This window comes from Oryctolagus cuniculus, chromosome 15, assembly GCF_051225735.1.
Source record: "Oryctolagus cuniculus isolate XC-2025 breed Fujian yellow rabbit chromosome 15, ASM5122573v1, whole genome shotgun sequence".
NCBI classification, from domain to species: domain Eukaryota; kingdom Metazoa; phylum Chordata; class Mammalia; order Lagomorpha; family Leporidae; genus Oryctolagus; species Oryctolagus cuniculus.
Window position 1 is genome coordinate 33,605,901 of NC_142881.1, and position 17,882 is coordinate 33,623,782.

General features: G+C 37.8%; 1 protein-coding gene across 2 annotated transcripts in view; it reads right to left on the minus strand.

Moving 5' to 3' along the window:
• Positions 1 to 17,882, minus strand: part of CC2D2B (coiled-coil and C2 domain containing 2B) — a 116,655-nt gene that overhangs the window by 61,418 nt on the left and 37,355 nt on the right. For both annotated transcript variants that reach the window (XM_089313399.1, NM_001349481.1), the window contains 5 exons: positions 14,800 to 14,897; positions 12,254 to 12,394; positions 2,187 to 2,295; positions 1,880 to 1,995; positions 659 to 836 (listed from right to left, as the gene is read on the minus strand). In XM_089313399.1, coding sequence (XP_089169525.1) covers positions 659 to 836; positions 1,880 to 1,995; positions 2,187 to 2,295; positions 12,254 to 12,394; positions 14,800 to 14,897 — 642 coding nt within the window. The remainder of the gene's footprint in view (positions 1 to 658; positions 837 to 1,879; positions 1,996 to 2,186; positions 2,296 to 12,253; positions 12,395 to 14,799; positions 14,898 to 17,882) is intronic.

Below are 17,882 nucleotides of genomic sequence, written 5' to 3' on the forward strand. Positions count from 1 at the left end.
CTCTCTTATTGTCTAACTCTGCCTGTCAAAATAAATAAAAAGATCATGAGGTCAGCGCTGTAGCATAGTGGGTAAACCTGCCACCTGCAGTGCTGGCATCCTATATGGGCATCAGTTTGAGTCCTGGCTGCTCCTCTTCTGATCCAGTTCTCTGCTATGGCCTGGGTAAGTAGTAATGGCCCAAGTGCTTGGGCCCCTGTACACACCTGAGACCCGGAGGAGGCTCCTGGCTAAGCTCCAGCAATTGGGACTATTTGGGGAATGAACCAGTAGGTGGAAAGCCTCTCTTTCTCTACCTCTACCTCTACCTCTCTTTCTCTTTCTCTTTCTCTTTCTCTTTCTCTTTCTCTTTCTCTTTCTCTTTCTCTTTCTCTTTCTCTTTCTCTTTCTCTTTCTCTTTCTTTCTCCCTCTGCCTCTGCCTCTGCCTCTGCCTCTGCCTCTCTGTGGCTCTGCCTTTTCAAATAAGTAATCAATAAATCTTAAAAAAAAGACTATTGATGAATTAAAGACCCATTAATTATAAATATCTTGCCTACCCAAAGAGATCAGTCACCTCTTAATATAAAATAAATTGCTCACATATAACAATAGCTAACAAGAAACTTAAAATTATGGATGGCATAAAATAATATACAAAAGTAAATGATAATAGCATACCTCTAAGCAAATTGTTTCAGGCCAGTTTATTAACTGAATATTGAAAATTTGCTGAAACATGACTTTAAAATCAAATTGTAGGGTAGATATTGAAGTGCATGAAACCTGCTTATTATTGTAAAATATTTTAATAAAGTACTTAAGCTTCTGGATTTTGGCTCTCCTCTTTTGTTCATGCCTATAAATTAAATAAACTTTTAAATGACCATTGAAAAACAGAAGAGATATAAAATATTATTGTTTACAAAATGTACTTTAGCATATTAGTATAACCATTTGAGAGGGCAAATGGTATTTTTAAGTCAAGCAACACTTATCCTCATGTGAATAAAAGTTTCTCCTTCCCAGGGTTTTTTTAAAAAAATATTTTGAATATAATATATATGTAAAATATATAATATATACTCAAAAATAGAAAAAAGTAATATTAGATCTATAAATCATTCAGGTATTTATTTTGCTAAATTATAACTTAAAGAGATCACAATAGTTAACCACCAAATGTCTCAGGAAAGATGAAAACTGAAAGATTTCGACTTGTTTGGGGGAATGGGAATTGGAGAGGCTTGAATCAAGAATTTAAAAAAATTTTCTAACTCTTAAAAGGTACACACTACACACACTCACACACACACATTAGTGGATGGAAAAATGGGGATATGTATGATGTCTGGTTTTGCATAATATGCTGGGTATAGGGAGAAAGCATTTTAGCAGAAGGAGAAGCCCCATCTGGGAAGGCATAGTCTGTACTGTCAAAGAAAATTGTCCAGAGGGCCCTATTAATATGGAATAGGTTTTATGACTTGACAGTCCTTCAATAAGCAAACAAGCAGTATAATCTTACAGTGGCTTTAAATCTCACTTATCTATACCTGAACAAAAGTTATTACCATAGCAAAACAAAACAAAGTAATAATTATCATTATGAGAAGACAGAAGTACGGACAATGGCACCTGGTTTGCCATAGTCATGTATTAGATCTAAGACCTTGGGCAACTTAACTTTCCACAAACATTAATTTCCTCATCTCTAAGATGAGTACAACAAAAGACTTCAAAGAGATACGGTGACAACTGAATGTGAAAATATATTTTAAAAAAAACTTAGTAGAGTGCCTGGCATATGACACTCATTAAAGATATCTAACATTATTATTAAAATAATACAATTAATAGACACTATTCAATAATGAATAAGTAATTCTTTAAAATGCTTACACTGAACATTTGGATAAGGTTGTTAATTCTGCAGTGGAATAAAGTTGTGGCATAAAGGTAACTGGCCTTATTTCAGTTTCTGATTCTTCAAGTTCTGAATCTAAATATGAGATGCTCTAGAAATCAGAAAATAAATATATATTTACCATGTACATTTATTGTTCAGGACAATTACTCTTAACATTATACTGTTCTTTAGCTGTCATTTAGTTGGATAGCTGTTACAAATACTAAGATTTCCTATTCTGTTAAAGGATGAAATATAACTATTTAAGAAGAGTTGAATATTATTTTATAATATAAATACCTCCTGTTTTTCCCCATTCTTAAGTGCTTTTCCTTCATATTTCTTCTCAGTCTCAGATATTTCTGTCATTTGTTCTTGTTTTTGTTGATCATATTTATTCATTTTTATCCTAATTAATAATAACTAGAATTACTTTAAGCAGAAATAATGGAGATATTTGAGAATGATTAGAGATTTTGCTAGAACACACATAAACACAAACTCAAAATCAATGTTTTACAACAAATAATTTTACAGGGTCGGCGCTGTGGCATGGTAGGTTAATCCTCTGCCTGTGGTGCCGGCATCCCATATGGGTGCCAGTTCTGGTCCTGGCTGCTCCTCTTCCAATCCAGCTCTCTGCTGTTGCCTGGGAAAGCAGTAGATGATGGCTCAAGTGCTTGGGCCCCTGCACCTGCATGGGAAACTGGGAGGAAGCACCTGGCTCCTGGCTTTGGATCAACATAGCTCCGGCTGTTGTGGCCAACTGGGGAGTGAACCAATGTAAGGAAGACCTTTCTCTCTGTCTCTCCTTCTCACTGTCTGTAACTCTGCCGCTCAAATAAATAAATAACTACATCTTAAAAAAACCAAATAATTTTACATCCTAGGGAAATTATCAATATGATAAACATAAAATATACCATAAGCTTGTTCAAAGTTTTCACAGATTTCTCCTAATCAGTATATTTACTATTGGTGATTATGGGGCTTTCTAGGGGCATCAAGAAACATTTCCTTTGGTGAGAATAAGTAACCAGGGGATGGGGAGATACAAATTAAAAGACATACACCAAGTTTCTTCTCATTTCTTCCTCTCACATTTTTTAAGTTATGAGAACATGACCCATGGCTGGTATAAGGGCAGACGTCCACAGTGATATTAAGAGGTAAATCATAGTTACTCTTGTTGTTGGTGTCTAAGTATAAACCCAAGCAGTACATGGTATTAGTGCTCTCACAACATTACTACTACTGTAACTCCTATTTTCATATAATACTAAGTGTCAAGCAATATTCTAAGTACTTTATATATAATTAACTCATTTAATTCTCACAACTCAATGAAATGATTGCTATTCCTTTTGTATTAGCAGTACAACAAAACCTCAATTATCTGAAACTCTTTGAGAAAATAATTTATCTAGAAATCGAGTTTTCTCGACAGCCTCAGAGTTTATCCTTTCTGGCACAAGGTTTCATTTTTAATTTAATTAATTATTTAATTATTTATTTGATTTGAAAGGCAGAGACAGAGACTCTCCCAACAACTAGTTTACTCCTTGAATTCCCACATTGGTCAGGTCTGGGCTGGGTCAAAGGCAGAAACCAGGAACTCAAGTCAGAAACTCAATCAGGTCTCCTAATGTGGTGGCAGGGAGTCAACTATTGGAGCCATCATCTGCTGCCTCCTAGGGTATGCATTAGTTGGAACTGGGCTACTGTCCCAACTGGTATATTTAACAGCTGAGACAAATGTCTGCACCAATTTTAAAGTTTTAGTAATTTAAGAAGGGAATTCCTTAAGAAAATATCACTGTGTTAGAATGGTACAGTTGTTTTGGAAAATAGTCCAGTGATTCCTCCGAATGTTGATGATAGAGTTATCACATGACACTTCCATACCTCTCCTAGGTATACAGCCAAGAGAAAAAAATACATGCCTACATTAGAGGTGCCTGCTAATGGGAAGATGTTTTTTAGGGGGGGTAACAAAGTTTCTGAGATTAAATTTCAGTTAATGCATAATCCTGTGACTACACTGAAAATCAATGAACCATATACTCTAAATGGGCAAACTGTACAGTTTATGGGTTATATCTCAATGGAGTTGTTTTAAAAATAGTGTATACTGTGGGAAAGGGGAGGGTAGTGGGTGGGAGGGACGGTATGTGGGGGAAGCCATTGTAATCCATAAATCGTACTTTGGAAATTTATATTCATTAAATAAAAGTTAAAAAAAATGCAAAAAAAATAGTGTATACTTTTGGCTTTCTGAAATAGAATACAGGAAGCCTAATGTGAATACCACCTATATAGGTTTGTAACCAGACTACATATATTAAAAATCCAGATACATTCCGGCTGCCCCCTCAATCAAATTCCACATGCCTCAAAGCAAATATATGGGGAAAAGAGAAGTTAAACCTAGTGTCTAGGGTCCAGGCCTTCTTGTGGAAACATAGCCTTTTTTTTTTTTTTTTTTTTTTTGGACAGGCAGAGTGGACAGTGAGAGAGAGAGACAGAGAGAAAGGTCTTCCTTTGCCATTGGTTCACCCTCCAATGGCCGCTGCGGTACTTCTCCTGGTCTCCCATGGGGTGCAGGGCCCAAGTACTTGGGCCATCCTCCACTGCACTCCCGGGCCACAGCAGAGAGCTGGCCTGGAAGAGGGGTAACCGGGACAGAATCCGGCGCCCCGACCAGGACTAGAACCCGGTGTGCCAGCGCCGCAAGGCAGAGGATTAGCCTAGTGAGCCGCGGTGCTGGCGAAACATAGCCTTTGATGGAGTTCTGGATACAAGTTTATGCAGTTAGGGCTCACAGGACTAAATTTGTGGTAAGGTCACTAGTGGTAAACTTGGGCAGGCAAAAAAAGTTCCCATAAGCATCTTCAAACATAACTTTTCTAGTTGAACAGAATGGTACTTCAACCACTTGTAAATGCCCCAATTTAAGATTACCAGGCTAGACTTAACCAGATCAAACAAGTCACTGACATTATGGAATTTCATTCAGAAGTCTGCCACCAGAGGCAGTCTGGAGAAGAGAATCCAAGCCAAAGTTGGTGGCAAAGCAGAATGTTAAATGTCAGGAAGGACAAATGCTCAGTGCCTCCAGTGGGGCTGGAGTTCAGAGGTGGGGGAACGAGAGTTGGTGGTGAGCAGGCAATATGAACTCAGAGTCAACATTCTAAGCAACTTCTTTACATCTGTGGCTCTCTGTTGCTCAGGGTTTCATGACACATGAGTGTGCCATGTTGGTAAAAGATTAGAGGCAAGTTACCAAGTTTAAAAAGTTATTTTTAAAAAAAGAAAGAAAGTAGACTAGGGAGGCTCCAAGATGGCGGAATAGGGAGGGAGCTCACTGATAGTCCAGGAAAAGACAGTTTAATAAAAGTGGAGAAAGAGGAGTCTCAGGGAAGAGTTAGGGCAAAACTGCAAATGAAACTCTTCCGGAATTAGAGGGACATGGTGGATCTACGTGGAGGACACGGGTGCCCACAGCTCGGGAGCCCAGCTGCAGAGAGCCTCCACACCAGCGCTGGAAAGAGAGGTGAGGCGAAACTGCAGTAGCTCGAGACACTGGCAGAAAAGTGGCAGGAAGAGCCTAGAGGGAACAAGGCTTGAAGCCCTGTGGGGTAAAGTACACCAGCCTAACTAGAGGAGAGAAAAAAATAAAAGGGACAGTGTGGACACAATTCTCTCTCTCCACACACCTTACAAAGGCATGTGAGACAATAGAGCAGGTGCCATTTTGGACATACATAACAGCTGTGCCAGCTCGGGGCTGTGCCCACCGTCAGCCAAACAGAAAAACCTGACTCTGATGGGGAGTAATAACAGGAGACTAAGACCTAGTGAATGTGTGGAGCTTATGAACTGGGACTGTGGAAAAAAAAAAAAAACTGAGGGTGTGTGGGAGAACTCATGGTATGGCTGAGACGTGAGTAGTCTGGGTGGGAGACACCACAAACTCTGGTGGCCTTGGCTACCTGGTGAGAGACATTACAGGGGAATCTGAGCTTACACTGAGGACTGAACAGATCCTTTGTATGGTCCTTGGGACAGAGCAGACAAATATTATACCCACTGGGGCTAGTGCTCAGGCATTGATTGCCATTGAAGAGAAAAGCTCAGCTAAGAGGAATTACTTCCCTTCTGAATAAAAAAAGAGAGAGAGAGAAAGATTTACCACACCAAACCTGGGTGTATCACCTTTGGCACACCCTTAACCCTGAAGAACTGAACAGTGCTCTCTGGCCACACCTACCACAAGCCTCTAGAGATTCACCAAAAGCAGACAGTCCACTTAATCTAGAGTCAGAGTATAACGAGAAAAGCCACCACAGCAGAAAAAAAAAGAAGAAGAAACCAAAGAATATCTCCACAATGCCAAACAACAAACACAAAAACCGAGGAAACAAGAACAAGGAAGACATCATGATGCTCCCAAATGAACATGACACTCCAATAGAAGATTATTAAGATGATGAGATAGAAGAAACGCAAGAAAAGGAATTTTAAAAATTTATGATAAGAACATTTAGAAATTATCAAAAACAAATGCATGAATACAGAAATCCATGCAGGACAGGACAGAAAATCCCTCTCATGAAAATGAAATCTTAAGGAGGAATCAAAATGAAAAAAGGAATTTAGTAGAACATGAAATTGAGATATTGAAGAGAAATCAAAACAAAATGAAGAATTCAATAGAACAATTAAAAAACACATTTGAGAGCCTTAAAAACAGAATCAGTGAGGCAGGAGAGAGAATATCGGACTTAGAAGACAGCGCACAGGAAAGTATACAGTCAAACCAGAGAAAAGAAGAGGAAATTACAAATCTAAAAAATATTGTTGGGAATCTACAGGATACTATTAAAAAACTCAACGTTCGGGTTCTAGGAGTTTCAGAAGGCATGGAGAGAGAGAAAGGATTAGAAGGCATTTTTAGTGAGATACTTCCTTGGAGAAGGAAAAAGACATCCAAGTACAGGAAGCACATAGAACCCCTAATAAACATGACCAAAGGAGATCCTCACCACGACACACTGTAATCAAACTCACCACAGTGAAACATAAAGAAAAGATTCTAAAATGTGAAAGAGAGAAATGTCAGATTACTCTCACAGGATCTCTAATTAAAATCACAGCAAACTTCTCATCTGAAACCCTACAGGATAGAAGGGAATGGTGAGATATAGCCCAGGTACTAAGAGAGAAAAACTGCCAGTCCAGAATATTATATCCTGCAAAGCTTTCATTTGCGAATGAAGGTGAAATAAAGACTTTTCATAGCAAACAGAAATTGAAAGAATTTGCCACCACTTGTCCAGCCCTGCAAAAGATGTGTTACACACAGAAACACAGAATCACGGCCATCAATATGAAAGAAGGTAAAGGAAGAAAACCTCTCAGTAAAAGATCACAGAAAGTTGAAACTATATTAGAAATATCTTTGGAAAAATGGCAGGGCAAAGTCACTACTTATCAATAGTCACATTGAATGTAAATGGCCTTAACTCTCCAATTAAAAGATACAGACTGGCTGAACACATTAAAAAAACAAAACCCATCTATTTGCTGCTTACAAGAAACAAATCTTTCCAACAAAGATGCATGTAGACTGAAAGTGAAAGGTTGAAAAAAGATATTCCATGCTAACAGAAACCAAAAAAGAGCTGGTGTAGCCATCTTAATATCAGACAAAATAAACTTTAACACAAAAACTGTTAAGAAAGACAAAGAGGAGCACTACATAATGATTAAGGGATCAATTCCACAGGAAGATGTAACTATTATAAACTTACATGCACCTAATTACAGGACACTGGGTTATTTAAAAGATATGTTAAGGAACTTAAAGGGAGACTTAGACTCCAATACAATAGTATTGGGGGACTTCAATACTCCACTTTCAGCAATAGACAGATCAACTAGACAGAGATCAACAAGGAAACAGCAGATTTAATCGACACTACAGACCAAATGGATCTAACAAATATCTACAGAACTTTTCATCCTACACTTAAAGAATACACATTATTCTCAGAAGTACATGGAACCTACTCTAGGATTGACCACATACTAGGCCATAAAGCAAGTCTCAGCAAATTCAAAAGAATTGAAATCATACGATGCATATTCTCAGACCACAATGGAATGAAGCTGGAAGTTAGCAACTCAGGAATCCCTAGAGCATATGCAAACACATGGAGACTGAACAACATGCTCCTGAATTAACACTGGGTCATAGAAGAAATCAAAAGAGAAATCAAAAACTTTCTGGAAGTAAATTAAGATAACAACACAACATATCAAAACTTATAGGGTACAGCAAAATTAGTGTTAAGAGGAAAGTTTATAGCAATAGGTGCCTACATCAAGAAATTAGAAAGGCACCAAACAAATGAGCTATCAATGCATCTCAAGGATCTAGAAAAACTGCAGCACACCAGACCCAAAACTAGTAGGAGAAGAGAAATAATTAAAATTAGAGAATAAATCAACAGAATTGAATAAAAAAATTACAAAATATCAGTGAAACGAAGAGTTGGTCTTTTGAAAAAATAAACAAAATTGACACACCATTGGCCCAACTAACTAAAAAAAGGTACAGAAAAGACCCAAATCAATAAAATCAGAGATGAAAAGGGATTGTAACAACAGACACCACAGAAATAAAAAGAGTCATCAGGAATTACTACAAAGAGTTGTATGCCAGCAAACAGGGAAATCTATCAGAAATGGATAAATTCTTGGACACATACAACCTACCTAAATTGAACCATGAAGACACAGAAAACTTAAACAGACCCATAACCAAGTCATTAATTGAATCAGTAATAAAGGCCCTCCCAACAAAGAAAAGCCCAGGACCGGATGGATTCACTGCTGAATTCTACCAGACATTTAAAGAAGAACTAACTCCAATTCTTCTCCAACTATTCAGAACAATTGAAAGAGAGGGAATCCTCCCAAATTATTGCTATGAAGCCAGCATCACTTTAATTACTAAACCTGAAAAAGATGTAGCAGAGAAAGAAAATTACAGACCAATTTCCCTGATGAACATATATGCAAAAATCCTCAATAAAAGTCTGGCCAATAGAATGCAACAACACATCAGAAAGACCATCCACCCAGACCAAGTGGGATTTATCCCTGGTATAGAAATAGAAGAGGATACCAAAAAATGGAAAAATCTTCCACGCTCATGGATTGGAAGAATCAATATCATCAAAATGTCCATTCTCCCAAAAACTACTTATAGATCCAATGGAATACTAATCAAAATACCAAAGACATTTTTCTCAGATCTGGAAAAAATGATACTGAAATTCATATGGAGGCACAGGAGACATCAAATAGCTAAAGCAATCTTGTACAACAAAAACAAAGCCAGCAGCATCCCAGTGCCAGATTTCACGACATACTACAGGGAAGTTAAATAAAAACAGCATAGTACTGGTACAGAAACATATGGATAGACCAATGGAACAGAATAAAAACACCAGAAATCAATCCAAACATCTACAGCCAACTTATATTTGATCAAGGATCTAAAACCAATTCCTGGAGCAAGGACAGTCTATTCAATAAACGGTGCTGGGAAAACTGGATTTCCACATGCAGAAGCATGAAGCAAGACCCCTACCTTATACCTTACACAAAAATCCACTCAACATGGGTTAAAGATCTAACTCTATGACCCGACACCATCAAATTATTAGAACACTGGGAAACCCTGCAAGATATTGGCACAGGCAAAGAGTTTCTGGAAAAGACCCGGGAGGCACAGGCAGTCAAAGCCAAAATTAACAATTGGGATTGCATCAAATTGAGAAGTTTCTGTACTGCAAAAGAAATAGTCAGGAAAGTAAAGAGGCAACCGACAGAATGGGAAAAAGTATTTGCAAATTATGCAACAGATAAAGGGTTGATAACCAGAATAACTACAAAGAGATCAAGAAACTCCACAACAACAAAACAACCCACTTAAGAGATGGGCCAGGGACCTCAATAGACATTTTTCAAAACAGGAAATCCAAATGGCCAACAGGCACATGAAAAAATGTTCAGGATCACTAGCAATCAGGGAAATGCAAATCAAAACCACAATGAGGTTTCACCTCACCCCGGTTAGAATGGCTCACATACAGAAATCTACCAACAACAGATGCTGGTGAGGATGTGGGGGAAAGGAACATTAATCCACTTTTGGAGGGAATGCAAACTGGTCAAGCCACTTTGTAAGTCACTTTGGAGATTGCTCAGAAGCCTTAATATAGCCCTACCATACAACCCAGCCATTCCACTTCTTGGCATTTACCCAAAGGAAATTAAATTGGCAAATAAAAGAGATGTCTGTACCTCAATGTTTATTGCAGCTCAATTCACAATAGCCAAGTCATGGAAAAAGCCTAAATGCCCATCAACAGAAGACTGGATAAAGAAATTATGGGATATGTATTCTATAGAATACTATACAGCAGTAAAAAAAAAATGAAATCCGGTCTTTTGCAACAAAATGGAGGAATCTGAAAAACATCATGCTGAGTGAGATAAGCCAGTCTCAAAGGGACAAATATCATATGTTTTCCCTGATTGGTGACAACTAACTGAGCACCTAAAAGGAAACCTGTTGAAGTGAAATGGACACTATGAGAAATAATGTCTTGATCAGCCCTTGTCCTGACTGTCGAGGAACAACTTACTATTTTATTCCTTTTAGTATTTTTTGTTCTACTTAATACCATTGGTTGAACTCTTTAATTAACACACAATTATTCTTAGGCATTTAAAATTAACTGAAAAGTGATCCCTGTTAAATATAAGAGTTGAAATAAGAGAGGGAAGAGATGTACAGTTTGGCACATGCTCACTCGGACTTACACCTAATGGTAGAGCTAGAAACATGCCAGGGATTCCAATTCAATCCCATCAAAGTGGCATGTACCAATGCCATCTTACTTGTTAAAGTGATCAGTTTAAATTCATAATTGATCAAGAAGGTAGGATTAAGTGTCAAAGGGATTACATAAATAAAACCAGTGTCTGCAAGTAATAATTGATAGAATTAAAAATGAGAGAATGATCCTACATGGGAAGCAGGGTACACAGCAGACTCATAGAATGGCAAATGCCCTAAACAGCACTCTGGCCTCAGAATCAACCCTTAAGGCATTCAGATCTGGCTAAAAAGCCCATGAGAGTTTCTCAGGCATGGAAAGCCAAGACACTGTGGCAAAAAAACGACCTAAATGAAAGATCTCTGTGAGATCCCAGCAGAAAGAATGGGCCATCAAAGGAGATACCTTTCTCTGAAGGGAGGAGAGAACTTCCACTTTGACTATGGCCCTGTCTAAATAGGATCAGAGTTGGTGAACTCAAGAGATTTCCATAGCCTTGGTAGCTCATGCCAAGAGCCTCTAACATCATAAATAAGAGTGTCAATTGTTAAATCAACAATAGGAGTCACTATGCATCTACTCCCCATGTAGGACCTCTGTTCTTAATGTGTACTATGCAAATTAATGATAAAACTACTACTCAAACAGTACACTATACTTTGTATGTCTGTGTGGGTGCAGTCTGTTGAAATCTTTACTTAGTATATACTAAGTTGATCTTCAATATATAAAGATAATTGAAAATGAATCTTGATGAAGAATGGTATGGGAGAGGGAGTGGGAGATGGGATGGTTGCGGGTGGGAAGGAGGTTATAGGTGGAAAAGCCACTATAATTCAAAAGTTGTACTTTGGAAATTTATATTTATTAAATAAAAGTTGAAAAGAAAGAGAAAGAAAGAGTCAAACTGTTCCAAAGTGGCTCTACCATGCTGCATTCTCACCAGAAATGAATCAAAGTTTCTGTTGCTCAGCATCCTATCCAAAATTTAATTCCTTCCTTCCTTCTATCCAGGCTTCCTTTCTTCCTTCTTTCCTTCCTCTCTTCTCCCCTCCATCCCTTTCTTTCCTTTCCTTCTTTCTTTCATTTCTCTCTCTCTCTCTTCTTCTGGTTTGAATCTTAGCCATTCTAATAGGTGTGTGGTACTATTTCACTGTGGTTTTAATCTACATTTCTCTATTGACATGATATTATATTGAGCATCTTTTCAATATTCACTTGTCACCAATACACCTTTACTGGAGTGTCTGTTCAAACCCTTTGCCCATTTTTTAATCAGGTTGTCTTTTTATTAAGTTGTAAAAATTGTATATATATTCAAGATGGAATTCCTTTATTGACTATGGAATAGTTTTCAAGCTTCTAGACTTTTCCCTCAGTTACTGTGAATTCCCAGTTACTAATGTGTAGATCCCCAAGAGACTATTAAGAGTAAACAGAGCAACCACTCACCTCTGAAACTGTAACTTTATTGGTGTGCTTGTAAACCCTTGCTGTTGTCGAAGGGATTTTATCTGTTTCCAAGTCCGTAATATGTTCTTTAGTAAGGAGAAGTCCTTTTTTCTTTCTAAGTCATATAGTTGTTTTGTATTACTACAACAATAATGATAGATCAAAAAATGGTGGAACTGCAAACCATTAAAAGTGGCATAGGGGAATGTATTGCATTAATACTTCTGAACTCCTCCTACTTTATTTTTTTCCATTTTACCTGCATATGAAATCTCTGTCTTATTATTTCTTTTCATTTTAATCACTTGGATTCCATAACTAAATATTAATAACATAAAAACCTTGTTCCTTTATAACTCTGTCTCTACCCCTTTCAGTTGTTGATATCACAAATTGCCCCTTTTTAAATTGTTTGTTCCCCATAGACTAGTAATTCTTAAATCATGCAGAAAACAAAAAGTAGAATTACAAACTGCTATTAATACCAGCATTTATAATGACCCAGACACTTTTGTCTGGGATCTTTATTTTGCCGTATAACTTTGGGTTACTTCTAGTGTCATTTCAGCCTGCAGGATTCCCTTGAGAGCGTCTTGCACGAAGATCTAGTGGTAACATTCCCTCAACTTTTATCTAGAATTGTCTTAATGTCTCCATCATTTTGAAGGAAAAATTTTCCAGATATAGGATTCTTGGTTAGGAGGGTTTTTTTTTTTTTTTTTTGAATCTATCGTTCCACTGCTTCCAGGCCTCCCAAAGTTCCTGATGACAAATCTGCTGATATTGAGAATCATTTGTATGTGTAGAGTCACTTCTCTTTAGTTGTTTTCAAAACTATTTGTATCTTTGGCTTCAAAAATTTAGTTAAAACATGTCCTGCAACAGGTCTCTGAGTTAATTTTACTTGAAGTTAATTGAATTTCTGAAATGTTTGTATTCGTATCCTTCATAAAATTTGGGTAGTTTTTAGTCATTATTTCTTTGAATATTCTTTCTTGCACCTTTCTATATAATCCTTCTGGATTTCCTACAATGAGTATATTAGTCAATTGACAGTATCTCACATATCCCTTAGCTTCTATTTGCTGTTCTTCAAATTATTTCCTTTTTGTTCCTCAAACCAGATAATTTATATCATCCTATCTTTAAGTTCACTGATTCTTTTCTTCTGCCTGCTCAGATCTGCCTTTTAATCCCGATAGTGATTTTTCATTTCAGTTATTATACTCTTTAGTTCCATAATTTCTCTTTGTTTTCTGTTTTAATTTTCTCTTTACTGATATTTCCATTTTGTTCATACCTGTTTTCCTTGTCTTGCTCTGCATTTTCATTTATTTTTTTTGAGCATCACCACAACAGTTGTTTTAAAGTCTTTGTTTAGTGGACCTACCATCAGGTCATTTTCAAGGACAGTTTCTGTTGATTTATATTTTTCCTTTGAGTCGAGTATACCTTTACTTCTTTGTGTCCTTTCTAGTTTTTTTTTTTTTGTAAAATTGAACATTTTAATCTAATAATGTGATAACTCTGAAAATTGGATTGTTTCCCTTCTCTCAAGGTTTCATGCTTTTTATTACTGTTTTAATTTATTTATTCTCATAATTGTAGGCTGTCTATGCCATAAGATATAAATGTGAGGTCTTCACAGGTTGTTTTTGAGTCTGTCCCTTTTCCTAGGTAGGTATACACTATCACTTTATAATTTTCCTCATATATACAGCTGCTTTTTAGTGTCTTGGTCTTTAATATCTGGATCCCAAAAGGAGAAAAAGAGAAAAATGAAGAGGTGTGGGAAACAGGGCACCAGCCTTTTAAATCTCCTGGAAATGACTTCAGCCAGGGAGGAAAGGCTTGCAACAATGGGTGGCAGTAAAGGAACAAAGCTCCCCTCTTTGGACCTCTGTAACCACAAGCAGCACTCAGTGATCAGATCCCAGGTCCCCAATATTTGGAGGACACAGTATTTTATTGTCTACCCTGGCTCCTACAAAATGCATGCAAGTTGATCCAGGATGTGAACAGATGCCTGCCATGGGGCTGAAGGGTGGGAGATGGGAAGCTGTTGCTGTGCTGAGTTGGAATTTACCAAAATTGACTGCAATTTACCATCCAAGACTTCACCTGGATGTTACAAGCCTTCAATAGCTTCCAGAGCTCAGAACAGTCACATCAGATAGATTCTGCCAGTACAGCTGTCTGAGCAGGAGTGGAATTCTTGGTGCTTCCTGCTGCTCTTCCATTTCCCAGAACCTACCTTCTTCCTTTAAAATTTTAATTTCATATTATTCACTTCCTGCACTTAGTAGGGAGTTGGATCAGAAGTGGGACAGCTAGAACATGAACATAGGAAATGCTTAACCCACAAATGCAGTACACTAGCATCACTTTGTTTCTGACTTCTGTAGATTCTTTACCATTTCGTCACTTTAACAATAAAGCTTTGCATTTTGTCAGAAATTTTTAGTTATTTTCACTAGGAGGGACATTCAGGCAATCTACTTTACTATACTGTATTAGATAGAATATGCAAATAGTTCAAAACTTACCTTATCTGCCAATAATAATCTTCTAAAGATTCTCTAGTCAGCTGGTTTATTTCCAAATTTTCATTTGCTAATTTTGTAGCATCTTTAAGTGCTTTCAGCTATAACAAAGAAAAGACATCTTTTGTTGCATTTCACCCATCTGTTACTATTACTCCAATTCACCTGCAGATCTAGGTATATGCGGAAGCACAGCTGTATAACTTTTTCACATATTATTATCTTGTCTCCCAAAATATATTTCATTTAATCACCTTGGGGAAAAATTGAAAAGAGACTATATCTGTGTAAGCAATAAATATACTTTGAGGATGCTTGCCAATTGGTTTATCAATTGATAAAAAGAAATGGCATTAAATCAAGATGGATATTGAGCAGAGAAATCTACCCTAGCTTTCACCTAAAATCCCATGGTCATAGAAAAGATGTTTGTCTGCCCTTATCCATATCCATTGCCATCATCAATCCAAATTTATATGCTTGTATTAGTAATTATCTACATGCATCTCTATTAAAGTATGAGGGAATAATAACATAGGAAAATAAAAATAAAATCAAGAGAACAAGATATACTGCAGAAGGTATAAAATAGCATAACATCCACAATATTCATACGGAAATAAAACTAGAAGAAATTATACCATTATACACAAGCACAGTTAGAAGCAGTTTGTAGGAACTTGGAGACTAGAGTCAATTGAAACAAGTTTTTATTGGAACACAAAAGAAGACCTAAAACAACAGGAAGACATTCTATATTCTTGAATGAGGAAAGCCAATATTTATAAAGATAAAATTTCTTTCAAAATTAATATAATACAATACAATCACATTAAAGGTAGTAATAGGATTTTAAAAATAGGAGGTGACAAGCTAATTCTAAGGTTCATATATGTCGCTCCCCCTCTTCGTGGAGGAACGACACAGGACCCTGCGCTGTTCTTTCGTCTGCTCGGCCCTCCCCGGGTTTGCTGCTGGTTCTTCCCGGGTTGGCTACTATCCCTTCCACCTCCGTGGAAGGGCAGTTCCCCCTGGCCGCATTCCCCACTTCCGCAGGGGAGCGGCACACCGCCGGCCGGCTTTCTCGGGGGCTGCACAGGTGTTCCTTCAGCTAGATGTTCCCCTTAGATGTTCCTGGTGCATGCCGTCTCTCTCCTCCTTTATAGTCCTCCTCCGCCAATCCCAACTCGGCTGCCCACACGCCGAGTACGCTGCTCTCCAATCAGGAGCAAGTCCTACAGTTTATTAGTTGAACTGGAGGCAGCTGTGCGGAAGCTGTTTACTTCTCTCCCAACGCCATGTTGTGGGAGAGCAGATGCATAGAATAAGTCTTAATTTCAGTAACTTAGTCCAGTCCGGATTGCTCCCCACACATATAGAAGAATAAATCTATAAAAGCATGCACCTTCTTTTCTCCTCTCCCTCTCTATAACTGATTTTTCTGTAAGTAAATCTTTAGAGAGAGAGACAGAGAGAGAGAGAGAGAGGTGCAGCAGGTTAAGCCTGCTGCATGCAGTGCTTGCAACCCATACGAGGAGCATCAAAGTCTTGGCTGTTCTACAACCAGTCCAGCTCCCTGCTCATGTGTCTGGGAAGGCAGCAGAAGATGGCCTAAGTGCTTGGGCTCCTGAGCACTCATATGAGAGACCCAGATGGAGTTCCAGCTTCCTGGTTTTAACCTGGTTCAGTCTTGGCTGTTGCATCCATCTGGGGAGTGAACTAGAGATCGAAGATCTCTCTGTCACTCCCCTCCCTCTCTGTAATTCTGCCTTTCAAATAAATAAAGAAATCTTTTTAAAAAGAATACCTAAAAGCATTCTAAAAAGAAAAATAATGAGGAGGTATTTTTCCTACTATATATCATAACTTATTAATGGAGTATAATGAAAACAGAGCAGGGCTAGGCAATATCTCAATGAAATAAGTTCTTAAACCTATATAAATTGTGTAGCTAGTTTAGGATAAACCATCTTTTTTTTATTAGAAAGACAGGGTGACAGAAGGAGAGGTAGAGAGAGCATAAGATGGTGAAAGAGAGGGTAGGAGAGGGAGAAGAAGAGGGAGAGAGGGAGTGAATATTCCATCCTCTGATCCACTCTGCAAACACCCATAATAGCCAGAGCTGGGTCAGGCTGAAGCCAGGAGTCTGGAACCCTATCTGGGTCTCTCACATGGTTGGCAGGGATCTAAGTATGTAGGTCATTACCTGCTGCCTTCCCAGGCACGTTAGCTGGCAGCTGGATGTAAAGTAGAATAGACAGGACTCAAATCAGCATTCTGAGATGTGGGCATCCAAGCAGCAGTCCCATGCACTGTGCCACAATACCTACCCTCAAAAGTATTTTAAACTGGTTGGAAAATAATGGTGTTTGGATATTAGCATGGTATCTTTTGGGGAAAGAACTGAGTGAGAGTCCAACTTCACCCAACCTACAAGTACAGACTCTAAATAAAAGGCCAGAAAATACACACACCTATGCATATACATAGAAACACATGTAATAAATATATCCCAAGAATATATAGAGAGGTGTCTGTACTTTTGGCCTGTCAGGAAATAATGGTCACCCCAAACAATCACTTTTCTTGGTTGGCAGGATTTTTCAATTGTTCAATCTAAATGCTTCAGAGATAAACTCTGATTAGTCTAGCTATTTGTAACAATTTCATTCTTTTTGCCAGTGACTGTTACGAGCATAATCATGTGATAAAATTCTAGTCAATGGAATACGAGGGAACATCTGCTGAGGGACAGAGTAGAAACCAGGGAAGTTTCTTAAAATGAAACATTATGCTGCATTTTTGTCTGGTCAGAATGTTGTAAACTGCAACAATCATATGGTTAACCAAGTCAACTTGCTGAAAATGAAGAGTAGGAAATAAAAGGCTAGGGTTATTGGTGATATTGTTCAGTCTCCAAACTAACCAATCCTGGAGTTGCCCTGTGGTTTTATAGTTCTATTTTTAAAAGTAAGTAGGTATTAAGGTGCAATTATGACTAGCTTATTGAGATGTCTTGAGGATTCCATCAGGATTTAATGTTTAATTAAATATCTCACTAGGTATGTATTTTTTTTTTTTTTTGA